This window comes from Diceros bicornis, chromosome 8 (assembly GCF_020826845.1).
Source record: "Diceros bicornis minor isolate mBicDic1 chromosome 8, mDicBic1.mat.cur, whole genome shotgun sequence".
NCBI classification, from domain to species: Eukaryota; Metazoa; Chordata; class Mammalia; order Perissodactyla; family Rhinocerotidae; genus Diceros; species Diceros bicornis.
Window position 1 is genome coordinate 323302 of NC_080747.1, and position 26300 is coordinate 349601.

The window sequence follows — 26300 nt, forward strand, 5'->3', positions numbered from 1 at the left end:
ACCTGGACCTGCTCAAAAAGTAAAGTCCATCAATTCCAAAATAAGACAAAACAATAAAAGATAAATCCAAACGTACAGGCACATCTCATTTTATTGCAGTCTGCAGATGTCAGGCTTTTTACAAATTGAAGGTTTGTGGCAACCCTGCATCGAGCAAGTCTATTGGAGCCATTTTTCCAGCACCATCTGCTCACTTCGTGCCTCTGTATCACATTTATTCTAGCAATGAAGTATTGTTTAATGAACGTATATCGTTATTTTTTGGACACAATGCTATTGCATACCTATTAGACTACAGTATAGTGTAAACATAACTTCTATACGCACTGGGAAACCAGAAGCTTCACATGACTCGCCCTCACTGCCATATCTGCTTTACTGCAGTGGTCTGGAACGAGCCCACACTATCTCCAAGGTACACCCATATTTCAAATGAGTAACAAAACCCCCCTGAAGGAGAGGTAACAGATCCAGGAACTTCTAAGCACAGCGCCGTCAGCACATCCTTGGTCTGGGTTGCAGCGGGGGTGGGAGAAGAACCACAAGTAAATCCTGAATTCCTTTGAGATTTGTCTTTTCTGGTAACCCTGGACTACCAATGTACAGCAGGACTGATGGGGTAGAGGCACACGCTGATGCTGTTGGGGCTGGGCTGTTGCTGAGAAAGAGGGACAAGCAGATGTAGGATGGGGGCAAGAAGCCTATGGGACAGGCTGGAGGATGCATGGGACAGCGTGGATGCATGATCTCTAGAAGAACATACATGTAGATAGGCACGCAGGCGTGAGCTAACATGCAGGCATGTGGCTGTACGTGCCGTCCACTGGAAGCGTAGACACCAAGGCAGACACACACACCTCCGCCAGAGCTTCATCTCCTCTGAGGAACAGGTGATGCCGGGGCCACGCAGGGCAGGTACCTGCTGAGGCCGGAACATCCTGCTGTTCCAGAAAGTAGACAGGTGCTCCAAAATGATGGGAGCACGTCAAATACAGGAGCCAGCGTGAAGCACATCCAGGGCATTTTAGCACCAAAATAATTCCTGACACACTGAATGATGAACCACGAGAACAATGGCACCCACAAGTCCTTATGAACAATCAACAGATGAGGGGCTCCCACAACTGCAGTGTAGAAGGCGGCTGGGGGCAATGCAAGGCTGGGAGAGGCAGGGTGGTCTTCATGCACCCCACAGGGTAAGCAGACTGCACCTTGACTGGAAGAGCAAAGCAACCATCACCCAAAAACACTGTGTACCTGACAGTGGGGACAGCCGCATGACTCTGTACATCTGCTCCAACTACTCAACGGGGACGCAGAGCCCCTGGAAGCGGTGACAAAACTACACAAACCAGCCCCCTGACGAGGACCGAGGCTCCTTCCTGTGCTTCAGTTCAGCCTCAGCCACAGCCACACTTCCAACACCACTAAGCTCCACCAGCCGACTCGGAGAGAAGCCCGGTTTGGAGCATTAACATGGATATCACTTCACTGGGAATGTGATAGATGCTCTGACACAAAAGTGAGAACTCAGTGGGTTTGGGATGACCTGGCACACATCTCCAATTTAATAACAGGGCTCATGGGGAGGACAGAACCTTCCCTGGACGAGCGCTGTATGCTGCAGGTGACAGGCAGCGGGTCACGGACGCCTGTGCACCAACAGGGGAAGGGGCCTGCACTTCCCTCTGGTCTGGGCTGTGATGCAGACGCCACGGACACAGGGAGAGGGAGCAAGTGCTCCGCGCCAACCTGACCTCCAGGCAAGCTTCACATTTAACACATTCAGAGGCAGGTTTGGGATGAGCTGAGTGACAGAGACGCAAGGCAACATTCCAATACGCTGCTTCCTGCCCACAAATGAGCCGCAAGGGCAGGCTGTCAGGAACAGGGCGGGCCCTCACAGTGGCCCTGGGAGCGGGTGTGGGTCTGGTCGGTCAGGCTCACAGGACACACTGCACACCCACAGTCAGAGAATCCCAGTGGCTGAGGAGAGACGCTGCCCGGCCCCACTGCTCACCTCCTCCTCCACCAGGGCCCGCTTCTGGGCACTCCAGTTGTAGTCAGGGTAGTGCAGTATGGTTGTGGCGCTGCCAAAGTCACACAGCTTAATGGTCCCCTGGTTACTAAGCAACAAGTTTTCAACCTGCAAAATGCCAGAAGACAGTACTCATGAACTTGGGGAGCGGACGGAGACAGGGCTGTGGGATAAACACAGTGGGAATTATCAAAGGCAGGAGAGGCCACTGGGCAGGGAGCGGCCTGAGGGGCGGGAGGGTCCACAGAAAGGTCAGCAAGGGGCTCTCCTCCAGCCAAGGGAAAAAGGCAGTGTCTAACTCCTTTCTGATCAGAATCAGTACATGTACCTTTAAAAATGGGCAATTCAGAAAATAAAAGAAAGAATGAGTCAATCAAAGATAACTTTCAATTAACAATGTGGGATATACAAGGAAAGTCTTTAGAAAAGTCAGTTAGAAGATGAAAAAAATTAACGTACCACTTGGAAATTATCAAAGTGATCAAGAACTTAAGAAGAAATCTAACAAAAGATATATAAAAGACCTCCTACTCAGAAAACTGTAAGTAACTGAGATAAATTTTTAAAATCCAAGATACACAGGAAACTAGACCACACTCTTAACACGAAAGGCACAGATCTGCCCCAATCCCTCCAGGGTCGCGATCTACCGTCCAGGAGCCAATTCTGCCTGCTTCTGTACAGCCCACAGGCTAAGAACGGCTTTTATGTTTTTAAGTGGTTGGGAAAAATCAAAAGGAGACTAATACTTCATGACACAGGTCCACAAGCAGCTTTACTGGCCGTGGCTGCTTCTGTGCTACACAGCAGGGTTGGCAGAGACGGCATGGCCCAGAAAGCCAAAATGTTTAAAGCCTGGCCCTTTCTAGAAAGAGCTTGTTGACCCTTGCTCTAGGGAGAGTCAAGGCAATTCCAATCAAATTCCCAAAAGTTTTTTGGGTTCAACCTGAAAAACTGATTCAAAAATTTAGTGGAGAGACACACAGAGCCAAAAAGAACCCCCCAATCCCAAGAACCAGATTTAAGCCATATTGTGAAGCTCTGGCAAGTAAGGCAGAGGGGCACCAGGACCAACCAACGGTGCAACAGGAAGATCCAGTGAGCGCCACACCCACGGCGAGGTGGCACCACAGGACGTGGGCATGTGTCAGCCATGCAGCCAAGGAGCTGGGAGAGGAGAAAGAAGGCCCCACGAGGAACCAAGGAAGACCTGCCCCAGCACAAAGGCAAACACAGATCTTCCAGGACAACGTGCCGGAGGGTGACGAGTCCTCAACAGGATAGGAGCACAGACGTGACGATGGCTGACAGACACTCCACTGAAAAGAGAGCATCCTCATCAAAGACACGAACCATCACGAGTGAAAACGCAAGCCATGGAGGAGACACACTCGCCACACATAACCCACACAGTGCGTCTCCGGGAAAGCAACGATGACTCCGTGGGAAACCAGGCAGAGGCTCTAACAGGAACATTCCGAGGAGGAAACCCAAGCTCCCACAAACACGAAGATGGTCAACTGCATCAACAGGAGGCAAGTGCAGCTCCAACCACGAGCATGCACCACACCAGCGCCGAGATTAAAGGCCCGCCAACACCGAGGGCCCACAGGGCGCGAGCACAGGGACCACCAGGTGCTGCTGGGGGCACACTCCCAGCAAAGACGCACGCACTCTCCAACACTCTATGGAGGACGCAAGCGCCCACGGACCAGAGCACAGGACAAGGACGTCCAGAGGCCCAGAGCAGCACTGTTGGCTACAAACACGGGAAACAGGGATCAGCCACGTGAAGTGAGCTCCTATGACGCTCACTCCACTAAGTGTGGGCTACACAGGACAGACAAACCTTAAACTCCTAACACTGAGCCCAACACCTGATACAAAGATATGAATGAGAAGTGGGACAGCCCGAGTGGGACCACGGGCTCCACTGTCCCCCGTGTCCGGCCTGCCCCTCCACAGAGCGCCACTCTAGGACTCCCGTGGACAGACCATGGAGACACCTGGAGGGAGGCCCAGCACCGCTGTGGGCTGGCTGCCATGGTCCCCTGGCGCACACCAGGCACTTAGAAGACACAGGATATCAAACCCAGGCCAAGCTCACGAACACTGATTCTTTACTAACTTTGTCCTCCTAGTTTTTTACTTCCCTTAACAAAAACTACACGTGCACAAGCATGTGCCTAACACATAAACCAGAAGAGTCTTGATGCCCTAGGAAAATTCACGAGCCCCCAGTGGCAGAGAAAGGCCTTCCCATTCGCAGGACCACAGCTGCCCATGCGTCCCAGATGTGCCCCTCGCAGCTCTGTGCACGTCCCCCCAACAAGCCCCTCGCAGGGTCCAGGGAGGTGGTTCCCAACCCCACGGGTTTCTGCAATGGGGGGACCTGCCAACTAGTCGCCTGAAACCAGGCCTCTCAGATTCAGGGGACAAAATAAAAAGGTCAGGTTCACCCAAGGTTCAAATCTGATCAAAGACACCACCCCCACAGACAGGATGGTAGTGACTCCCGGCCACTCAGGCATCCAAGGAGGAGCCTGCCCTGGCGGGTGGGGTAGGATGAGACTGAGAAGGGGGAACCACAGCTGCCCCTGCCCCATCCGGGGGAGGGCGCTGCTCCAGGTCAGCGAGGTTTAAGGGCCATCGCACTTGGGGAAAACCGCAGAAAGCTGGCCACAGACTGGACATGAGATAACACTGAGGGGTATTTAAATTTTGCTGAAGCAACAATGGTGTTTTGGTTGTATAAGAAAACATCCTTATTTTCCCAAAGTCGAGTAGAAGTCTCTGGGAGTGAAATGGCATGAGGTCTGGGGTCTGCTTTGAAATTCTTCAGCAAAAACCTGTGCCAGCAAGTAGGACAAGGGGGGCTGCTGCTACCCCAAGGCGTGGCCAGAGCTGGCGCACAATCTTCGTGGATGCCACATAATTTTTTCACAAAGTCTTGGGTTTTCAGAGACACAATGGGGGAATAAAAACTTGGCCATAACCCAGAAGAAGACATTTGCAGCGCATATAACTTAAAAAAGACTGTCGTGAGAACATACAAGGAGCTCCAATGAATCAAAAATAACCTAATAGACAAAAAACAGAAAAAAAGGCAAAAAACGAAGAGTAAGTTAACTGAAGAATGAGGCACTAACTACTCCATCATGCCAGGGCAGAAACACCCAGCCTGGTTATCATCAGGAAACGGCAAGGGCCCAACCCAGCGGCATTGCCAGCAACACCAAAACAGGCAGCTCCGAGTGTGGCCGGCCAGGGCGATGGCCAAGGGGACAGGCCTAGCTGCCGCAGCACAGCCCAGCCCAGCCCAGAGGCCCTGCTGTGTGTCAGCACCTCTGCAGCACTCCTCACTGCAGGATGGCAAACCCGTGGGGAAACGCAGGCAGTGGCAGCCGGCAGAGCCCCCAGCGGGCATCAGCTCCACACGGTGCAGCAGCAAGAGCAATCAAGAGGAGCAGTCGCTTTCCTCCTGGTTCCACAACACGGAAAGAAGGGAGCACTGTGGGCTGAGAATTCCCAGAGCTGCGAGGGTGGGAAGGCGGGGTGAAGTGGTGGCACCCCCACCCACAGCGGGGAGGAAATAGCCTGACCACAGGAAATGGCGGGAACCCTGAGGAGGCCCCGGGTCGCAGGAGGGCCACTGGGCATGACAGGCTTCCAGGACCCTGGAGGGCGGGGGGGCACCCACCTGCATCCGCAAAGTTGGATGCTGTGGAGAGAGGGTTCTTGTCACTACTTCAAGGGAGAAGCTTCCAGAAAATCCACTTTCACATTAAGAAGCTCCTACGCTGGTCATTCCCAACCTCTGTGGTACAGCCATTACACACCTCACTGCTCAGGAGCGTGGACACCCTGACCAGTGGCGGAGGGGAGCCGGGAGGCCTACCTTGAGATCTCTGTGGACGATGGGCGGCTTCTGCCTGTGCATGTGCTGCACCGCCCTGCACGTCTGATAGAAGATCTTCAGGACGGTGTCGCACGAGAGTGGACCTTTAGATTCACCTTTCCTCAAAAATTCCACCAGCTGCCCTAAAAGAGACATTTCACATCACCACGGAGCTATAAATGCTAGACCCACCTCAGGCCGGCACAGCCACACAGCCTCACCCACTGCCCTTCTGAGCCCACCACGGGAGACTGCCCCGCCTCTCCATGGCAGGCACAGGGGAAGGGATTTGTCAGCTAGGCCTTACACTACGCAGCCCCTGGAGACAGAAGCAACACTTCCAGGAAACTGCCCAGACGGGAGTGCGGTGGAAAGGCAACCACCACGGGACGGGATGCACTCCAGCTAGAGCCCCCTGGGGAAGGACACCTGCTGCCCCACACAGAGCACGCACAAGGCCGCCGAGAAAAGCATCACAGACCCTTACCACTCGGAGTCAGGCTGACACAGCAGCTACAGGAGAAACCACCCAAGACACGCACATCTTTTCAATCTCTCTAGTGAAATCACAGCGACGTTTCCTCAGGTTGTCGACACATGGGCTTATCTCAGGAACCGTGCATTCCATACCAAACGCACAGACTGTACGTGGAGCAGAGCATGTGCTGGGAGCACAGACGCAGACGGCAAGGCTCTGGGCCCCCCTTCTGACCCCAGGACACCACCCTCAGGGGCTCCCCACACCTCTGCAGCCCAGGGACCCCAGTCCTTCTGTGACTGGCTCCAGCCCAGACCAATGAAGCCAGGACCCTCTGGTGGAGGGCTGGCTGGCTCCTCCATGACTGCATGTCGTCTACCAGGGACACCTACCTTCATGCCTTGAGCGCCAGATCCACAGGCTGCCCACAGTCCATACACCCCAATACCCCCAATCCTGTTCTTACCCTGGACGTCCTGAAGCGTGGCACCATCCACAGAGCCTCTTCTGAGAGCCCACCCTCTCCTTGGCCCTGCGCTGCTCCCTCCCTGGTCCAGGCCCCAGGCTGCCTCAGCTCCTGCGCTCCCCACACCCTCCCACTTGATGTAAAACCAAGGTCATTGGCACACCCGTGATCGACACTCACCACTCCTGCCATGCCCCCCATGCTCACTCCCCTCCAGCCACACGCCTCCTTCTTGTCCCCGCCTCAGGAACTCTGCACATGCTGCTCCTCGGCTGGGAGGGCCTCCCTCCCTCACTTCCTTCAGCACCAGGCTCACACATCAGCGGCCAGGGAGCCACCTTTGCTCAGCCCGTTGAATGTGCACCCCCTTTCCCTAGCCTCATTTCTCCCCAACAGTTGGAACTACCTCACCCCTGACTCTGGACTTGGGTTGGGGTCTATTTGCTTTGCCTGGGTGAGTCACTGAACCCCTGTGCCTGTACACAGCAGTGCCAACAGACACTATTATTCTAACTGCTCTAGAGGGGGCATAAGGCTTGGGGTGACGACGTGGACTCCTCACACTTCTGTGATGTTTGGGTTTTTGACATAACTGCATTCACCTCTACAACGTTTAAAACAGAGGGAATGGGCAGCTCAGGATCTGCACGTTCTGGCCCACCGACCCCTGCCTGCCGTAGTCTCTGCTTTGGTGACCTAGCCCCCAGGGCCACCTCTGCTAGGCTCACGCCAGATGTGGGGCAATGCCGTGCACCAACACTCACGGTGGAGAAGAGGTACATGTCACAAAAGGGATGCCGGTGACAGACCTCGTGGTGTCAATCTACACACAACTGCGAGCCTTTAAGTGGGAACAGGTAAGAGCAGTGGTGTGAAAAGATGCCTGACGCAGCAAGCGTTTCCAAGGAAAAGCATGTCTCGTGAAAACCCGTTTTTATAAGCACCTATACACTGCTGTTTTTTCAACAAGCGTGTTCTTTTGTAATTAGAAACAATAATAGTAAACACCCGTTAAGTGGAAGAACAGTGACACCAGAACTGAGCCCGGTGAATTGGCACCTACACCGCCCAGCTCTGTGGCTGGGGAAGAAGCAGGGACCTCCAGGAGTGGTGAGTATAACCGGTGCCCCATCCAGTTTCTAACCCCACTCCCGCTGGGAGACCAGGGCTTCCATGCCCTGTCGGAGACTCCACCTCATCAGTCACTCATGCTGGCGTACGGCTGCCTGCCTCTCTCCGTAACAGCTCCTCAGTGGTGGCAGCGACCCCCGGAGGAGCATGTCTGTGGGCGCACTGGCCCAGCTGCTCGGGGTGCATCCCCCTAGGGAGTTGCCTGCCTCAGTCTCCTCTGCTGCTCCCCTGGCCTCCTCTTTCCCCACAGGCACTGCTGGTGACCACTGCTGGTCACAACGTCCGGTGAGTCTGGTCCCCAGCTCTGGGCCCTCTCGGCCAGGCCTCTGCACCCACTGGCCATACAAGTCCTGCCCCAACACCTTTCTCTGTAGTTACACCATCCAGCATCACCCATTAGACAGCGAGCTCCAGGAGGAGGGCGGGCCCTCCACCTCACCCACTGCTGTGTCAACCCCAGTGGCGCCGAGCACAAGGTAGACGCTCAGTGCATGGACAGGCCCCAATCCTGCACGGGGCACGTGCTGCTTCCATTGTAGACAGAGACTCAGCTTTGCCTCAGGAGCCAGGCACCAACGTCTGACCCCCTCACACTCGGCACCATTCAAGGTCACTCACGTAGACCACTCTGCCCCTAGAACTCTCTGCAAGACACCCAGCTCCCTCCCACTCCTGTCAATGGACTAGGGAATCTTCCTTCCTTCTGCAGCAAGAACACAACAAGTGTGAGTGACCCTGAGTACGTCACGTGCCCTCAGGGGCTAAGGCAGCTGCCCAGCTCACACAAGTCCACCTCTCTGGCCTCGCCTGACAGCCAGCCCTGCTCTTCCCATGACGACCAAAGCGTTTCCCGGGAGAGAAGGGGCTGGGAATATTTCACGACTGCTCAAACATGTGAGAAAGCCATGGCTCCGACTCCAAAGGAGCTTTACCTCTGCAGAGCTCAGTGAGCAGAAGGAACTCAGCCTGCCCAGTGTCCGACTCCTCTTTTCCTATTGACGCTGCGGAACAAAACTGGACAATATTGGGGTGGCCAGAAAGCTTTTTCTGCAGGCGTCTTGTTAAAGGAGAATGCGTTAAGTCTGCACATTTAAAAACAAATATATATGATATTAAGACACCAAAGGCAGACACTGAATCAAATCACCTTGGGACCTCAGCATGTCAGAGCAGAGCAACAGGGGAGAGCAGGCGGAGGCAGATGCAAGAGGGACGGGGGATGGGGATGGAGACCACCATCAGGCTGACACACACCTGACCACAAGCCATGCAGGACAGCAGGCAGAGGACGTGGTGTGGTGCGAGAGGCCACGAGGAGTGAACGGATCCACTGGAACCTCAGCGAGGCGAGCACCCTCAGGTTTAGGCGCCAGTGGGCTCACAGTGGGCAGAGCTTCAAGAGACAAAAGAGAACAGATTCTGACAGCAAAGGGCAAGACCCCAGCTCAGGCAGAACATGTGCTGGAGTGGAGGGCAAGCAAGAAAAGCCCCACAAACCCACCAACTGTGCAGGACCCATGGCCGGAGTGCTCTGGGCAGGGTGAAAGGGAGACCGGGGCAGCTGATCAGGAGAAGTGACACTGAGGCCCAATGGAACCAAGCCTGGCGAGGGGCCCTGCAACAGCCATCTGCACATCTCTTGGCCAGGCACCATGGGCTGTGGCAGGTCATAAGGGGCAGATGAGGGGCAGGGCGCAGGGGAATGGTCCACTCCCTAGACATGGAGACCTGGTCGCAACAACAGCTCTACCCCCAAAGCTGCTGAACCTCTTACTGTCACCCTGGGAGTGAAGGACAAGGAAGAAAGCTCCTTTTTACTAGAAACAGTCTACAGGTAAGTCCAGTAAAAGCAAAAGGCCAATTTGAGGACATCAAAAAGAACATCAGAGAGTGGCCTCGTGGCAGCTGGAACCACAGCTTGACACAGCCTCCCTCCATGACGTACTCGCTCTCAGCCCCAGGAAAAGGATACCATAAAACAAACTTCCTGAATGATGGCTCTGTTCTTTTCCTCTTCATTGGACAATAATCTCTGTATCGAGAAATAACATATAAAAAAGATTAAAGACTGTTTATCTTTCCACTCCACATCCCAAAGAAAAACACAATGCATCTAAGAGTTTGACCTGCTGAACTGTATTCTAATATCTGACCTGTGTAAAAACTTGACAGAAGGTTAAAGACCCTTGAAGATGGTCCTTTATCATTCAAGGACACAAGAAAAACTAAAAATAGGAGGCTCTTCTCCAAATACACTAGAGTAAAATAAGACAATCAAGGAAAATGAGACAAGACACTAGCAGAGATGTGGGTGTACGTTCTGATCCCCAAAGTCAAAGTGAGCACCCTGGCCCTTCTAGCTGAGCCGCACAGAGAACAGGCCCACTGCACCCCACAGCCACGGCCGGGCCTTCTGCCATGTCTCAGGACAAAACCACAAGGGCCTGCCCAGCACCCAAGATGGTCCAGACGCCCCCGTTACTGTGACCCCAACTGATAGATATGCTGTGGACACACATTTACACGAGTGGCTTTTGGCACTGTGAGGTCACTCTTCTCCCCTAGGCAGCCCTCCAAGTCCTTGCCCCAAAGTTGGGAACTATGGCTTTACAGTCCTCTAAAGCTGCTGATCGCTTCACCATCAGAAGGAAAAATAGGACAAACAGACACAGACTGTAATGGAGAAACATAAACTAAATAACAGGGATAAACCTCGAAAACACTGTTACTTAGAGACTCCCTTTAAAAGAAACACAAAGCCCACATAAAAATGTTGTCATCCTTTATTACCTTTAACGCATACTCTCTGCCACTTTCAAGATCTTGAGCTTCATATACAAATGCGAACCCTCCTGAAAATTAGAAAAATACACATATCAGTTCAGTGCTATGATTTTATTTATTTATTATTATTATTTTTTTTTTTTAATTTTTTGTGAGGAAGATGAGCCCTGAGCTAACATCCATGCCAATCCTCCTCTTTTTGCTGAGGAAGACCGGCCCTGAGCTAACATCTATTGCCAGTCCTCCTCCTCCTCTTCTCCAAAGCCCCAGTAGATAGGTATATGTCATAGTTGCACATCCTTCTAGTTGCCGTATGTGGGACACCACCTCAGCATGGCCAGGCGAGCGGTGCGTTGGTGCGCGCCCGGGATCCGAACCCAGGCAACCAGTAGCAGAGCGCGCGCACTTAACTGCTAAGCCACAGGGCTGGCCCCCTATGATTTTATTTAACATTAAGCTTTAAAAATATTTTTACTGGGGCCGGCCCGGTGGCACAAGCGGTTAAGCGCGCGTGCTCTGTTGCCGCGGCCTGGGGTTCGCCGGTTCGGATCCCAGGCGCGCACCGACGCACCGCTTGGCAAGCCATGCTGTGGCAGCGTCCAATATAAAGTGGAGGAAGATGGGCATGGATCTTAGCCCAGGGCCAGTCTTCCTCATCAAAAAAAAAGAGGAGGATTGGCAGATGTTAGCTCAGGGCCAATCTTCCTCCCCCCAAAAAAAAATATTTTTACTATTGGATAAAGACGACGTGGTATATATATATCATGGACTACTATTCAGCCATAAAGAAAGACAAAATCATCCCATTTGCAACAACATGGATGGACCTGGAGGGTATTATGTTAAGAGAAATAAGCCAGACAGAGAAAGACAAACACTGCATGATTTCACTCACATGTGGAAGATAAACCAGCACACAGACAGACAGAACTGTTTGGTGGTTACCAGGGGCAAGGGGGGTGAGGGGTGGGCACAAGGGGTGGAGGGATGCCTTTATATGGTGACTGACAAACAATGTACAACAAAAATTTCACAATAAAAAAAAATATTTTTACTAAGTAAAACACAAACCGGACTTGTGGCTAGCAATTTATTTTCCACAAAAATAATGGCCCCAATTTATATAATACTGCCTTTTAAATATCCTGCTTCAGAGGCAGGAAGGAAATAAACATAGGAACAGAGATCACTGAGGGAAAAACATGGAGGAAATCAACAAAACCAAAGCTAGTTCTCTGCACGTAAATAAATGATATTGCTAAATTCTAGACAGATTGATCAGAGAGCAAGAGAGAGTGAGAAAGAGAGATTGACAGAAGACAAATTACCAATTTCTAGAAAAAAGCAGACAGCACTGCTCTGATGGCCCAAAGAGAAAAAGACATTAAAAGTACAGACTATTATCACAAATGAACATGGAAAAAGAATTCTCAACAAATTCTTAATTCTACATAAAACAAAATGTTAGCAAATCAAACCCACCAATATATAAAAAAGGATAATACATCGTAACTAAGTAGAGTTGGTTTAACATTTGAAAATCAGTGTAATTCTATTGTTTTTAGGTTTAATTTGCTTAGCTTTTTCTAGCTTCCTACAGTGGAAAATTATATTGTGAAATTAAAAACTCTCAGCAAACTAGGACTAGAAGGAAACGTGCTCAGCCTCATAAAGAGCATCTATGAAAGACCCACAGCTAACATCACGCTCACTGGTGGAAGGCTGAGTGCTCTCCCCCGAGATCAGGGACAAGGCGAGGACGGCTCTACCACTGCGATTCAGGGTCGTACTGGAAGGCCCAGCCAGTGCAGTCAGGCAAGAGAAAGAAATAAAGGGCATCCAGATTGAGAAGGAAGGTAACAATGTTGTGAAACTGACCCAAAAAAAGCTCCCATAACTAATAAATGAGTTCAGGAAGGTTGTGCGATGTAAGCAACATACAAAAATCAACTGTATTTTGACATACCCTGGGTTAGGCAGCGAGTTCTTAGACATAAGAACATAAGTATCATCCATAAATGAAAAAAATGGTAAATGGGCTTCATCAGAGTAAAGAACTTCTGGTTTTTGAAAGACACTGTTGAGCAGATGAAAAGACAAGCCACTAACTGGACTTTGCAAACCACATACCTGATAAAGGACTTCTGTCTAGAAAACATAAAGAAAATCCAAAATTCAACAACAACAAGATTTTTAATAGGCAAAATATATGAAAAGACACGTCACCAAGGATCTACAGGTGGCAAGTAAGCACATGAGAAGATGTTCAGCATCATTATCCATTAGGGAAAGGCAAATTTAAAACACAAGTATGCTAACATGCATTTACCAAAACATCTAAAATTTCCATAGAAAAAAGAATACTAAAATTCACGTGGGGCAACAAAAGACCCTGAACAGCTAAAGCAATCCTAAGAAAAAAGAACAAAGCAGGAGGCATCACAATCCCTGACTTCAAAACATACTACAAAGCAAGAGTAATCAAAACAGCATGGTACTGGTACAAAAACAGACACACAGATGAATGGAACAGAACTGAAAGCCCAGAAATAAAACCACACATATTCGGACAGCTAATTTTCGACAAAGGAGCTAAGAACATACAATGGAGAAAGGAAAGTCTCTTCAATAAATGGTGTTGGGAAAACTGGACAGCCACATGCAAAAGAATGAAAGTGGACCATCTGTTATTGCCATTCACAAAAATTAACTCAAAATGGATCAAAGACCTGAAGGTGAGACCTGAAACCATAAAACTCATAGAAGAAAATATAGGTAACACACTATTTGACATTGGTCATAAAGGAATCTTTTCGGATGACATGCCTACCCAGACTAGGGAAACTAAAGAAAAAATAAACAAGTGGGACTTTATCAGATTAAAGAGCTTCTACAAGACAAACAAAACCAGAATCAAGATGAACAGACAACCCACCAGCTGGGAGAGAATATTTGCAAAACATACATCTGACAAGGGGTTGATCTCCATAATATATAAAGAACTCACACAACTGAACAACAAAAAAACAAACAACCCGATCAAAAAATGGGCAGAGGAAATGAACAGATACTTCTCCAAAGAAGATATACAGATGGCCAATAGGCACATGAAAAGATGTTCAACATCACTAATCACCAGGGAAATGCAAATCAGAACAACACTAAGATATCACCTCACGCCCATTAGAATGGCTATAATCACCAAGACACAAACCAACAAGTGTTAGAGAGAATGTGGAGAAACAGGAACCCTCATACACAGCTGGTGGGAATGCAAACTGGTGCAGCCTCTATGGAAAACGGTATGGAGATTCCTCAAAGAATTAAAAATAGAGATGCCCTATGATCCAGCCATCCCACTACTGGGAATCTAAGCAACGAACCTGAAATCAAGAATCCAAAGAGACTTATGCACCCCTATGTTCACTGCAGCATTATTCACCATAGCCAAGAAGTGGAAGCAACCTAAGTGTCCCTCGATTGACGACTGGATTAAGAAAATGTGGTATATATATACAATGGAATACTACTCAGCCATAAAAAAAGACAAAATCGTCCCATTTGCAACAACATGGATGGGCCTGGAGGGTATTATGTTAAGTGAAGTAAGCCAGAAGGAGAAAGACAAACACTGTATGATCTCACTCATATGTGGAATATAAACCAACACATGGACAGAGAAAACTGAATTGTGGTTACCAGGGGCAATGGGGGTGGGGGGTGGGCACAAGGGGTGAAGGGAGACATATATATGGTGATGGACAAACAAAAATGTACAACCCAAAATTTCACAATGTTAAAAACTTACTAAAACATCAATAAAAAAAATTTAAAATAAAAAAACATCTAAAATTTCCAAAACTGACCACACCAAGTGTTGATTAGGGTGTGGAGCCCCTGGATGCTCGTACACTGCTGTGGGAACACAGAGTGCTATACTCACTGTCTGAAAATTTCTTAAAAAGTTAAACACATGTTGCCTCTACAGCCCTGTCATTGAACTGCGGGGTATTTGCCTAGGAAAAATGAAGGCACACACCCACACACAGACTTGCACACAAATGTTCACTGCAGCTTCATGTATAATTGCCCAAATTGCAAACAGCCCACATGGCCATCAACAGTGAATGGATAAACCAATTATCCTCCGTGGTACACCACTCAGCAATAGGATGAAACTATTGCTAACGTGCAGCAGCATGGATGACCCTCAAAGCAACTATGCTGCGTATACACATGATTTCATTTATAGAAAACTCCAGAAAACACAAACTAATCTCCGGTAACAGAAAGCAGATCAGGGGTTCCCTGGGGTTCGAAGACAGAAGGAGAAGAAAAGCATTGTGAAGGGAAAGGAAGGAAATGGGGAGGTGACGGAAATGTTCACCACCTCGATTACAGTGACAATTACATAGGTGTATGTGGACTACATGTATTTAAAGTGTTTTGACATATATACACATGTGGCTTGTGTATCTCATTTTTATTTCAACATAGCTGTTAGAAAAATTAAAATGATAAATAAATCCATATGAAAAAATTGATAAAAGGAAATAAATGAAAATCCATGAAATAGAAAACAGATGGCTTTACTGGCAAATTCTATCAAGCATTTCAGGAAGAAAGCAAAACAATCTTGTATGAAATCTTTCCTAAGATAGAGGAGGAGAAAATAGTTCCTAGCCCATTTTTTAAGGCCAGAGAAGAGAATAAAGACACCATTACAGATCAAAATCACTCATTAACATAGATATAAAAATCCCTCAGGAAAATACCAGCAGTGCTTCTGGGAATATATAATAAGGATAATACATGATGACCAAGTGGGATTTACCCCAGGAATGCAAGGTTGGTTCAACACAAAGAAACAATCATTGTGGTACATGACATTAACAGAACAGGGAAAGGAGATCACCTCAGTAGACACAGAGAAAGCATCTGTCAACAAGCAAAACCCATTCATGATTTTTTTAAATAGTAAAATAAAAAAATTCTCAGCAAACTAGGAACCAAAGGGAACTTCTTCAATCTGAGAAATGGCAACTAGAAAAAGCTACAGCAAACATGAGACATAATGGTGCCTTCTTTCTAATATAGGAACAAGGAGAGCATGTCTCTCTCAGCGCTGATTTACAACATTTTATTGGAGGTCCTAATCAGCGCAAGAAAGCTGGAAAAACAAACCATGAGCACAAAGACCAGAAGGAAGAACTAAAACTGTCCTCATTCGCAGACGATGTGACTGTAAAGGCAGACAATCTCAAGGACTCTACCAAAAACTCCAGAACCACAGAGTCACCTCAGCAAGGCCACAAAGTCCTCTTGTGCCTCGTCCTGGCCTCTCGCCAGACCCTAACTTTCTCAGCTGTGGCCCTTCTCACACTACTGCTTTTCCTCAAACACACCAAGCCCATTACAGCCCAGGGCCTTCCTGCTCACCACAGCCCCCCCCACTCTCAGTGGGGCATCCTCACCCAGGCCGCTGGCCTGACTCCCTCCCTCCCTTCCCTCAGGCTCTGCTCTCCATCACTTCTCTGAGGGGCTTCTCCTTCCCCTAACACTTCCTGATCCCTGACGCTGTTACACACTCATTTGGACACCTGTTTACTGTCTCTCTCACCAGACTGTAACCTCGGGCGAGGCAGAAACTTTGCCTACGTGGCTCACATTTGTGTCACCAACCAGCCCCTGGAAGAGCGCCTGAACAGTGCCCGACACAGAGTGGGCAACCAAACGTGCACCAAGCAAATGAACAGGACGTGACCACATGATCCAAAGTGAAAGGCAATTTTTAGATACTAAAACACAACATCACTTACATTTTACACCCCAAAGGAGTAACATGCATTGTCTGTGGACACACACACAGAGCAAGTATAGAGACGAAGAGGAAGTACATGTACTAAGTTCATGGTGGTGGCTGCCTCTGAAGAGAGAGAGGGGAGCACAGCCAGGGAGCAGCAGGCCAATGGGACCTTGAACAACATCCGTGATGTTTAATTAAAAATTTTTAAAAGGTCTGGAGTCAAATATGAAATTTTTTTTTTAAAAAAGCTAACATTTATTAACTTTGGATAGTAGGGACACATGTTTGTTTCTGCATTTTTGAAATTATTCCTCCCTGAAGAAGAGAATACTGGACTTCAGGACTTGTTACATAGCTATAGTAATCAAGACCGTGGGGTACTAGTGGAGAGATAGATACACAGATCAATGGAACAAAACAGAAAAATCCCAGAAATTGAGCCACACAAATACGTCCAAATGATTTTTGACAAAGATGCAAAAGCAGTCCCATGGAGGAGGACAGCGTTTTCAACAAACGGTGCTGCAGTACTTGGACATATATAGGCAAAAGGAAAAAAACAAGAACTTGGATCTAAACTTTACCCCTTATACAATAATTAACTCAGAGTACACAAATGTAAAACCAGGAAACTCTTAGGAAAAACACGGGACAAAAACCCTCATGATCTGGAGCTCGGCAAACACTTCCTAGAGTTGACAGCCAAAGCAGGCCTCACTTACACAAAAGTGGGTAAGGCAGACTCATTAAAAGTTAAAAACTGCATCTGCAAAACACCCTGTTTAGAAGATGAAAAGACAAGATGGAGACAGAGAAAATACTTGCAAACCACAAATCTGACAGAGGACTTGTATCAAGACTATATCAAGGACTCTCAAAACCCAACAACAAAAGTATAATTAGAAAGTAGACAAAAGACACATTTCACCTATGAGGATGGAAATAAGCACACTGTGAGCCTTTAGGGGAACGCAAGTTAAAGCCACGTGGGCCATCCCCGCACCCGTCAGAACGACCAAATAAAAACACAACACCGGGGCTGGCCCAGTGGCATAGCCGTTAAGTGCGCGCACTCCACTGTGGCGGCCCGGGGTTCGGATCCCGGGCGCACACTGACGCACCGCTTGCCAAGCCATGCTGTGGCGGCATCCCATATACATAAAGGAAGACGGGCACAGATGTTAGCCCAGGGCCAGTCTTCCTCAGCAAAAAGAGGAGGACTGGCGACAGACGTTAGCTCAGGGCTAATCTTCCTCACACACACAAAAAAAAACAAAACCAAAAACAAAACCACAATACAAATCGCTGGGGAGGACGCAGAGCAGCTGGATCAGGCTGTATTCTAGACTCCGCTGCGTTGAAGCCCTACCCTCGATGTGACTGTGCCTGGAGGGAGGTAATTAAAGTTAGAGGAGGTCCTAAGAGTGAGGCCCTACTCCAACAGGAGTGGAGTCCTTCTAAGAGGAAGAGGCAGCAGAGCAGCTCTCTCCACTCCTGCACACAGGGAAGGTGCCGCCTGCCAGTTGAGGGGAGAGGCCTCACCAAAAACCTACCCTGCTGGCGTCCTGACCTCGGACTTCGAGCCTCCAGAACTCAGAAAATAAATTTCTGTTGCTTACACCACCCAGCCTGTGGTATTTTGTTATGGCAGCCGAGCTGACTAAGACACCCGTCCATGCTGGTGGGAATGTAAAACGGCACAGCCACTCTAGAAAACAGGTTGGCAGTTTTCTAAAAAATGAAACATGCAACTGTCATATGACCCAGCACCTGCACTCCTGGGCATCATCCCAGAGAAACGAAGACTTATCTTCACACAACAACTCGTACATGAACATGTATAGCAGCTTTATTTCTAATAGCCAAAAACACCTGGCAACAACCCAAATGTCCTTCCGTGGGTGAACGGTTAAACAAACTATGGTCTATCCACACCAAGGAATGCTCTTCAGCACAAAAATGAACAAATTATGGACACAACAACCTAGATGGATCTCCAGAGAATCGTGCTGAGTGCAAAGAGCCAATTCCAAAAGGCTACACAATGTATGATTCCATCTATATAGCATTCTTCAAATGACCAAATTAGAGAGATGGAGAACAGATTTACTAGTGGTTTACCCCCTCCAGGGGTCTAGGAGGTGGGTGTGGCTATGAAAGGACATGAGGAATCCTTCTAGGGATGGAAAGTTCTGTGTCTTGACCGTATCAATGTCAAGATCCTGGTTGTAACACTGACTAGTTTTTCAAGATGTTACCATTGGGGGAAACAGACAAAGTGTATCTGGATCTCTCCACATCATTTCTCACAAGTGCACGTAAATCTACAATGACCTAAAAATTAAACATTTAGATAAAAATTATGACACCAATGTATAAGACACCTCAAGGAATGACATGCCGGGCACTACTAAGACACTGCTGTCTACAGTCATCTTACTGCGTACATTCTGGAATTAAGAAACGGGCACAGACGTGTCAACGGCCCAGGCCGAGCCCTTGCTCCCAGAGGCAGCCTGATGCAGACAGCAGTGACCCCATCTGTGGCTTACCTCCTCTTCACGTGCGTGTATTTACCTCCTCTTCACGTGCGTGTATTCACCTCCTCTTCACGTGCGTGTATTCACCTCCTCTTCACGTGCGTGTATTCACCTCCTCTTCACGTGCGTGTATTCACCTCCTCTTCACGTGCGTGTATTCACCTCCTCTTCACGTGCGTGTATTCACCTCCTCTTCACGTGCGTGTATTCACCTCCTCTTCACGTGCGTGTATTCACCTCCTCTTCACGTGCGTGTATTCACCTCCTCTTCACGTGCGTGTATTCACCTCCTCTTCACGTGCGTGTATTCACCTCCTCTTCATGTGTGTGTATTATACAAAAACAGGACTTGTACCCAGAATAAGAAGAAACTGCCATAACTCTTGCCCAATAAAAAATGGGAAAAAAACTTGAATAGACATTTCACACAGAAAAAAGACATACGAATGGCTAATAAGCAGGTGAAGAAGTGCTCAACTCAGCATCCTCAGGGAGATGCCAGTTCAACCACAAGGAGACAGCTCTGCACATCCACAGGACAGACAGAGTCAAAATGACACACCATAACAAACTCTGGGGAGGGTGTGGAGGAACAGGAACTCTCGCGTTGCTGGTGGGAATGTAAACTGGCACAGTGGTGGTGGAAAGGGTCTAGCTGCTTCACGTAAAGTTAAACCTACATCCAACCCACAGCCAACAATTCCACTCCTGGGTATTTTACCCGAGAGAAAGAAAAAAAACGTGTCCACAAAAAAACCTGTAAAAAAGTGTTCTTGATAGCTTTATTCACAAGTAGACCAAAACAGAAACCCAAATGTCCACCAGCAGGCAAGCTGCAATATTAAGGGAATGAACCTGTAAACCACGGGGCCGGCCCGCAGAGAGCACAAACCGTGCGATGCCACATGTATGACGTTTGAGGAGAGGAAACAGGGCCAGCATTTGGCTGGCTGGGACGGAGGGTACCTGGGGCTGCGTTCAGGTTTGGGGACCTTCCCCATATTTATACAAGACAGCCTGAATTCCCACAGCCTATGTTCCGAGGTTGCTGTCTTATACGAAAGACTTCATATAGATTTCTTACTGTTTCAGTTCAGAAAGAGTCTTCACGAGCTTTAGAGGCTGTGAGCCACCTATTAAGTTTAAAAGGAGGAAATCTACAGCTTGTAATTGCACTCGTTACAGGTCCTTTCGCACAACCACAGCGGCTGGTCACATTTCCTTGTTCTTCACTCTAGGTGTTAAGCGATGGGTGTGAGCTTCCTTCTTTACACGACCCACCTCCCATGTGCAACTACCCCTCCTAGCCCTTGGCACTGCCCCTGCACCTGGCAGTGGTGCACTCTCGCCCCTTTCACCTCAGCTCGGCCCTCTGGAACTCTCCCCACTGCCTGTCCCGCCCAAGGATCCCCCTGCACCGCACTGCTCTTCAGTCATTGGAGCGTGTGTCTTAAGTTCTGCAATGCAGAAGCCGCCTACTGTCCACTATGAATTTCTAATTGCCTGGTATTTTCAGAGTAAATGAACTGATCTGGGGGAACTCTCTCTCTAACAGATGTGAAAGAATACCACACTTAAGAATGTCAGTAAAGGTACTGGCCCCCACCTCTCAAAGAAAAGCCTGGGGTTTTCTCACCAAATCACACCTAAATCTGTTTTTGACCACCGTGTAGAAAAAGCGTGTGATGATGCCGTGGCCAAAACATCTCCTCAGGCCTCTAGGAATGAGGACATCAGAACAGTCAGCTGGTTTCCCACCTCAAATTGAGCACAAATGGCAGCAGGGGTGGCTGCAGTGACAGGCTGAACCTGCAGCCCTGAGAGTGACCACAGCCAGGTTTGGTCTTTCACTATGCGCCACTCCCTCACCAGGTGTTAATGCGGGGAACACAATTCTGTTTCAGCACTAGCCCCAAAACCAACTGCTTAGCTGGTAAGCATGACAGCTAGAGAATCCCAACACACTCCTGTGGGCACCACTGGACAAAATGTAAAGAAAACGCAGAGGAGAGAAGGGGACTGCGTCTACTTTGGTAATCAACTCCGTGTGAGGAAGGGACAGGACGTTCAGAAAGCTACAAATAACATGCAGAAGCAAAGCTGCCTAAAGATTGACCAAGAAATTCCTCCGTGACTGACCAGTCAAACCTGCAAGGTTCTGTACAGGTCACAACTGTTGGCTCGGCTTGCCGTAATTACAGGAACTCGCAAACTGACAGAGGAACACTCAGGCGGTAAGACAAGGAAGCCAGGTTATGAGACACAGCTCTGACTATCCCAACACCCAAGGAGGGAAGACTGCAAGCACCCTCAACAAGGTACGCCTCACCCACGCTCAAGCTCCCCAGAATCAAGGAGAGACAGCCCGATGTCCAGAGCTCCAGCCCAGCCCCACCGCCCCAAGGACCCTGGATGTGAAAGGAAGGGCCGTGACTTATACCCACCCAGCCGCACTGGGCGCCTCCAGACTCCAGCCTTCTGGGACCCCCTCCCTCCGCCTCCACCGTGGCCCCGAACCGATCTGCCCATCTGCCCACCATCTCCTTCCCAAGGCTACAACTCCTTCTCCAGCCGCAGATCAGCCTCACACCTGCCGCTAAGACTGCCTCGCCCCATCCTGACGCCACGCCTCCGGCAAGGAAGTACCCAACCGTGGACCTGGCCTGACCCTTCCCCCCGCCCGGCCTGACCCTCTCCCCGGGGGTAACCCCCTCAGCCTCAGCCCCCACACCGCCCCCGCCCCTCCCGGCCCCGCGCCCCGCTGACCCCCGCCCGGGACTCACCCTCGGCCAGGACCCGCCGCACCCGCAGCCGCAGCTCGCCCAGCTCCACTGTCTGCCCCACGAAATCAGTCTGGTCACGGCCGGCAGCCCCACCTAGGGAGCCCGGGCCTGCCAGGAAGTCGAGCGCAGACTGCAGCAGCGACATGGCGGCGGCCAGCGGCCGGGAGCTGGGGTCCAGCCGCGTCCGCTCCTCTCAGCAACCGCCGGTCTCGGACCGCACCGCTTCCGCCCCGACGGCGTGACGAAAGCGCGCGCGGCGCGCCGCGGCCGGAAGAACGCCAGCGCCTCACTTCCGCCGCGCCGGCGGTGCGCGTGCGCAGAGCCCAGGTCGCAGATCGCGCGTGCGCGGCGCCGCGGGTCAGGTGAGGAGCCTCCCGCCGGCGAGCCCCCGCGCCTACTGACAGGGCGCGGACGCGCGGAGGAGCGGCGGCGGCCGCGCGCAGGTAGTCTGGCTGCCGGCCGCTCCTGACCGTCTCTGCGGAGGCTAGTTCCCGGGGCATCTGCTTTCAGTGAGCGCCGCCGCCCCCGGCGGAGCCGGTCCCCTTGCGGCGGGCGGGCGCGGGCAGCGGGCGTGGGCAGCGGTCAGCGTGGCAGCGGGGCCGCGTTGGGCGCCCGTGGAGCGTGTGGTTTTCCCTCGTAGCGGCCGGGATTCCCCGCGACGTTTAGTGAATACGGTTGCCAGCGCCGTGCACGCTCCTAGGGTGGTTGGTTTGGTGGAGCCCGCGTGGTGGCTTTGGTTTTTTTTAATGACTTGGTTGCCGCTGAAAGACTGAAAAACTTAAATTTTAAAAACCCAGTTTTCCAGCTTCTGTAGAAAAGTCAGATCTGGCAACATTGGGCCCAGAACCGCGTGTGTCCCCGGGCACCCAGAGCTGCCCCCGCAGGTGAGACCCGCTGGCCCGTTCATGTTACCAGGCTGGCTCCTGGTGGCGTTTGAGGTTGCAGCCCCTTCTGTAGAGTGTGGTTCTCAGACCGAAAATGGACCTGAAAAGCCCCGGTCAGCATCGTAACCCTCCTAGAACGTCAGGCTTTTACAAATCTCTTTCCAGGCAGGCTAACGTGTGGTTATTCTTAGAGGAACGGTAGCCTCGTTTATACTGTGCTGTATTGCTTACAGCATCCTTTTACTTATTTTTTTAGAGACAGGATTTATTTATTTATGTATGTATTTGGTGAGGAAGATTCGCCCTGAGCTGACATCCCTGCCAATCTTCCTCTGCTTTACATGTGGGTTGCAGATGAGTGGTGTAGGTCCACACCCAGGAACTGAACCCTGGCTGCCTAAGCAGAGCTCACCAAACTTAACCACTAGGCCATGGGGCCAGCGCCTACAGCATCCTTTTAGATAGTGGTTCCTTTTAATGATCCCAGAGTATCTTGGAGAAGAAAGCACAATACAGTTAATCACCCCCACTTTTGGGGGGATGAGAAGACATGCTCAACAGTGTCATTACTAGGCCAACGTCGACAAATGGTGCAGCTAGAATTCCACACAAGTCACGTGGCTTTTCCAACCAGTGCATTTGTCTGGTAAGTGGAATATAAGGATTGAGAGCCCAGGAAAGAGTCCAGACTAGAGACAGGTATTTGGATGTCCTCAGCCTTCAGATGGCAGTTGAGTCTTTGAGAGCTGAAGAGAGCACCAGTGGGGAGAGCGTAGTTAGAAAGGGGTTAGAGGGCTGGCCCCATGGCTGAGTGGTTAAAGTTCTGCGCACTCCGCTTTGGCAGCCCGGGTTCAAAGGTTTGGATCCCAGGTGCGGACCTACTCCACTCATCAGCTGTGCTGTAGAGGCGTCCCACATGCAAAGTAGAGGAAGATGGGTACAGATGTTACCTCAGGGCTGGTCTTCCTGAAGCAAAAACAAGAGTAAGATTAGCAATGGATGTTAGCTAAGGGCAAATCTTCCTCACCAAAAAAAATAATAAATTAAAAAAAAAAGAAAGAAGTTAGAGCCTTCAGGCAGTAGACTAGCATATGGAGAAGGAGCAGCCAGGGAAGCAGGAAGAAAACCAAGGGAGCATTATATTATGGAGCCACAAAAAGAGGTTGTTTCCAGGGGGAGAAAAAGGTAATTGAAAGTGTCAAATGCCACAATAAAGTCAACTACAAAAAGGAGTAAAAGATGTATGTTGGATTTAGCAACATTGAGATCACTGGTGACCTTGCCCAGAGTAGTTTCGTTGATGTGGTGGGGTGGAAGCTATACATTGTCGTAAGTGGATAAATAAAGAAATGAAGAGGTAGAGATGGGTAAGTGGAGGCAACTCAGGACGTCTGGCTGTGCAGAAGAAAGTGTGGGAGTTAGAAGGATGATGTGGCGTTAGGATGTTTTGAGATGGGAGATTCTTGAGCGGCCTAAAGCTGATAGAAGGGAGCCAACAGAGAAGTTTTGCTGGTACAGAAGAGGAAGGAATAAAGTGCAGTCCCCTGGAAGATAGGAAGGGCGTGACATCCAGAGCATAGGGGAAGTGTTGGCTTTGGAGACAGGAAAAGCACTTTTCGTTGTGGGAGGAGGGAAGTAAGGAAGGTGGGTTGCGGTTGCAGGTGCTTTATGTGTTGGCTGGAATGAAAGTGAAGGGAGTCTCGGATGGCTTCTATTTTCGCTGTGAATAAGGAAAAGAAAACACCTACTGAAGATGAGAAGGGAGGTAAGAGAGCTAAGGTTTAAGCAGTGTGGGAAGGATCTAAAATAGCTGTTGTGGAAAACCTAGTGGATGACTCTCTAGAAAGCATGGTGGGATTTGAGGGTTCATTTGAGTTTGGAGGCCTTAAATTTATACTGGCATGACCCAGGATCAGGTGGAGTTCTAAATAGTGTAATTCCTTTGGAGATGAGAGTCTACTCAGACTTTTTATTTCATAAGTATTTATGGAGCACCTTTATATACTGGCACGGCACTAGGTGCTGTAATAACACCACCTGAACGCAAATCAGTATCTCCAGACCACACTTCCCTCTCTAACTCTTAGGCATTTGTTCTTGGGTGTCTCACCTCATATACACATGCCTAAAGCTGAATGTGTGGTCTTCATCCCCAAACCTGGTCCTCTGTAGTAGACCTCATACCAAAGTATTACCAGAAATAAGAGGATCATTTCATACTGATGGAGGGGTAAATTCATCAGAAGGATATAACAATCCTAAACAGTTCTGCACCTAATAATAAAGCTTTAAAATGCATGAAGCAAAAACTAATAGACCTGCAGGGAGAGAGAGAGAGAAACCCACAATTGTAGTTGGAGATTTCAATACTCCTTTCTCAATAAATGTCAAAACAAGTACCCAGAAAACCACCAGGATATAGTAGAGTTGAGTGACACCATCAGCCAACTTGACCTGATGGACATTTACAGAACACTACACCATTACAGCAGAGTACACGTTTTCAAGTGTATAAAGAACGTTTACCAAAATGGATCATATTCTGGGCTGTGAAACAAATATGTTGTCTGATCACAATGATATTAAGTTAGAAATCAATAACAGTTATCTGGAAAATCATCCAAATCTTTGGAAACTGAATGACTCACTTTTAAATTACCCATGGGCCAAAAGGGAAGTTAGAATTTTGAACTGAATGTAAATGAAAATGCAGCATTTCAAAGTTTGTCGAATGTGGCTAAAACACTGCTAGAGGAGAGGTCTCAAATCAATAACTTGAGCATTCATCTTAAGAAATTAGAAAAATAAGAGCAAATGAAATCCAAAGCACAAGAAGGGAAATAGTAAATAGCAGAGTGGAAATCAATGAAACAGGAAACAAAACGAGAGAAAATCAGTGAAACCAGCAGCTGATTTTTTGAGAAGATCAATAAAATAGAGAAATCTCTGTCCGGATTGAAGAAGAAAAGGCAAATTAACAGTATCATGAGTGGGAATGATGGCATCATTGCTAAAAGGATAATCAGAACATGAACAACTTCATGCCAATAGATTCAACAATTTAGACTAAAGGAATGAATTCCTTGAAAGACACTACAAGCTCCGTCAAGAAGAAATAGATAGCCTGAATAGCTGTGTATCTGTGAAAGCATTGAATTTGTAGTTAAAAACTTTCCCTCAAAGAAAATTTCATATCTAGGGGCCAGCCCGGTGGTGTAGTGGTTAGGTGCATGCTCTGCTTCTGCAGCCTGGGGTTCGCAGGTTCGGATCCCAGGCATGCACCGACGTACAGGTTGTCAAGCCATGCTGTGGCGGCGTCCCATATAAAGTAGAGGAAGATGGGCACGGATGTTAGCCCAGGGCCAGTCTTCCTCAGCAAAAAGAGGAGGATTGGCATCGGATGTTAGCTCAGAGCTGATCTTCCTCACAAAAAAAAGAAAGAAAATTTCATACATAGATGGCTTCACTGGGAACTCCACCAAACATTTAAGG

At 49.2% G+C, this 26300-nt stretch overlaps 2 protein-coding genes across 9 annotated transcripts in view; one reads left to right on the forward strand and one right to left on the reverse strand.

The window, feature by feature from the left end:
• Nucleotides 1-22143, reverse strand: part of GAK (cyclin G associated kinase) — a 68201-nt gene extending 46058 nt beyond the window's left edge. For all 3 annotated transcript variants that reach the window (XM_058546490.1, XM_058546491.1, XM_058546489.1), the window contains exons 1-6: nucleotides 21925-22143; nucleotides 10802-10863; nucleotides 9984-10043; nucleotides 8944-9058; nucleotides 5937-6079; nucleotides 2021-2146 (exon numbers count right to left, since the gene is read on the reverse strand). In XM_058546490.1, the coding sequence (XP_058402473.1) occupies nucleotides 2021-2146; nucleotides 5937-6079; nucleotides 8944-9058; nucleotides 9984-10043; nucleotides 10802-10863; nucleotides 21925-22069 (651 nt within the window). In that variant the 5' untranslated portion in view covers nucleotides 22070-22143. The remainder of the gene's footprint in view (nucleotides 1-2020; nucleotides 2147-5936; nucleotides 6080-8943; nucleotides 9059-9983; nucleotides 10044-10801; nucleotides 10864-21924) is intronic.
• A 215-nt stretch (nucleotides 22144-22358) lies between these two features.
• TMEM175 (transmembrane protein 175) overlaps nucleotides 22359-26300 on the forward strand; it is a 29529-nt gene continuing 25587 nt past the window's right edge. For 2 of the 6 annotated variants that reach the window (XM_058546498.1, XM_058546502.1), the window contains exon 1: nucleotides 22468-24573. In XM_058546498.1, coding sequence (XP_058402481.1) covers nucleotides 24562-24573 — 12 coding nt within the window. In that variant the 5' untranslated portion in view covers nucleotides 22468-24561. Of the gene's footprint in view, nucleotides 22434-22467; nucleotides 24574-26300 lie in introns of those variants that run through there. The other 4 variants (XM_058546500.1, XM_058546496.1, XM_058546501.1 and 1 more) reach the window with 4 other exon arrangements.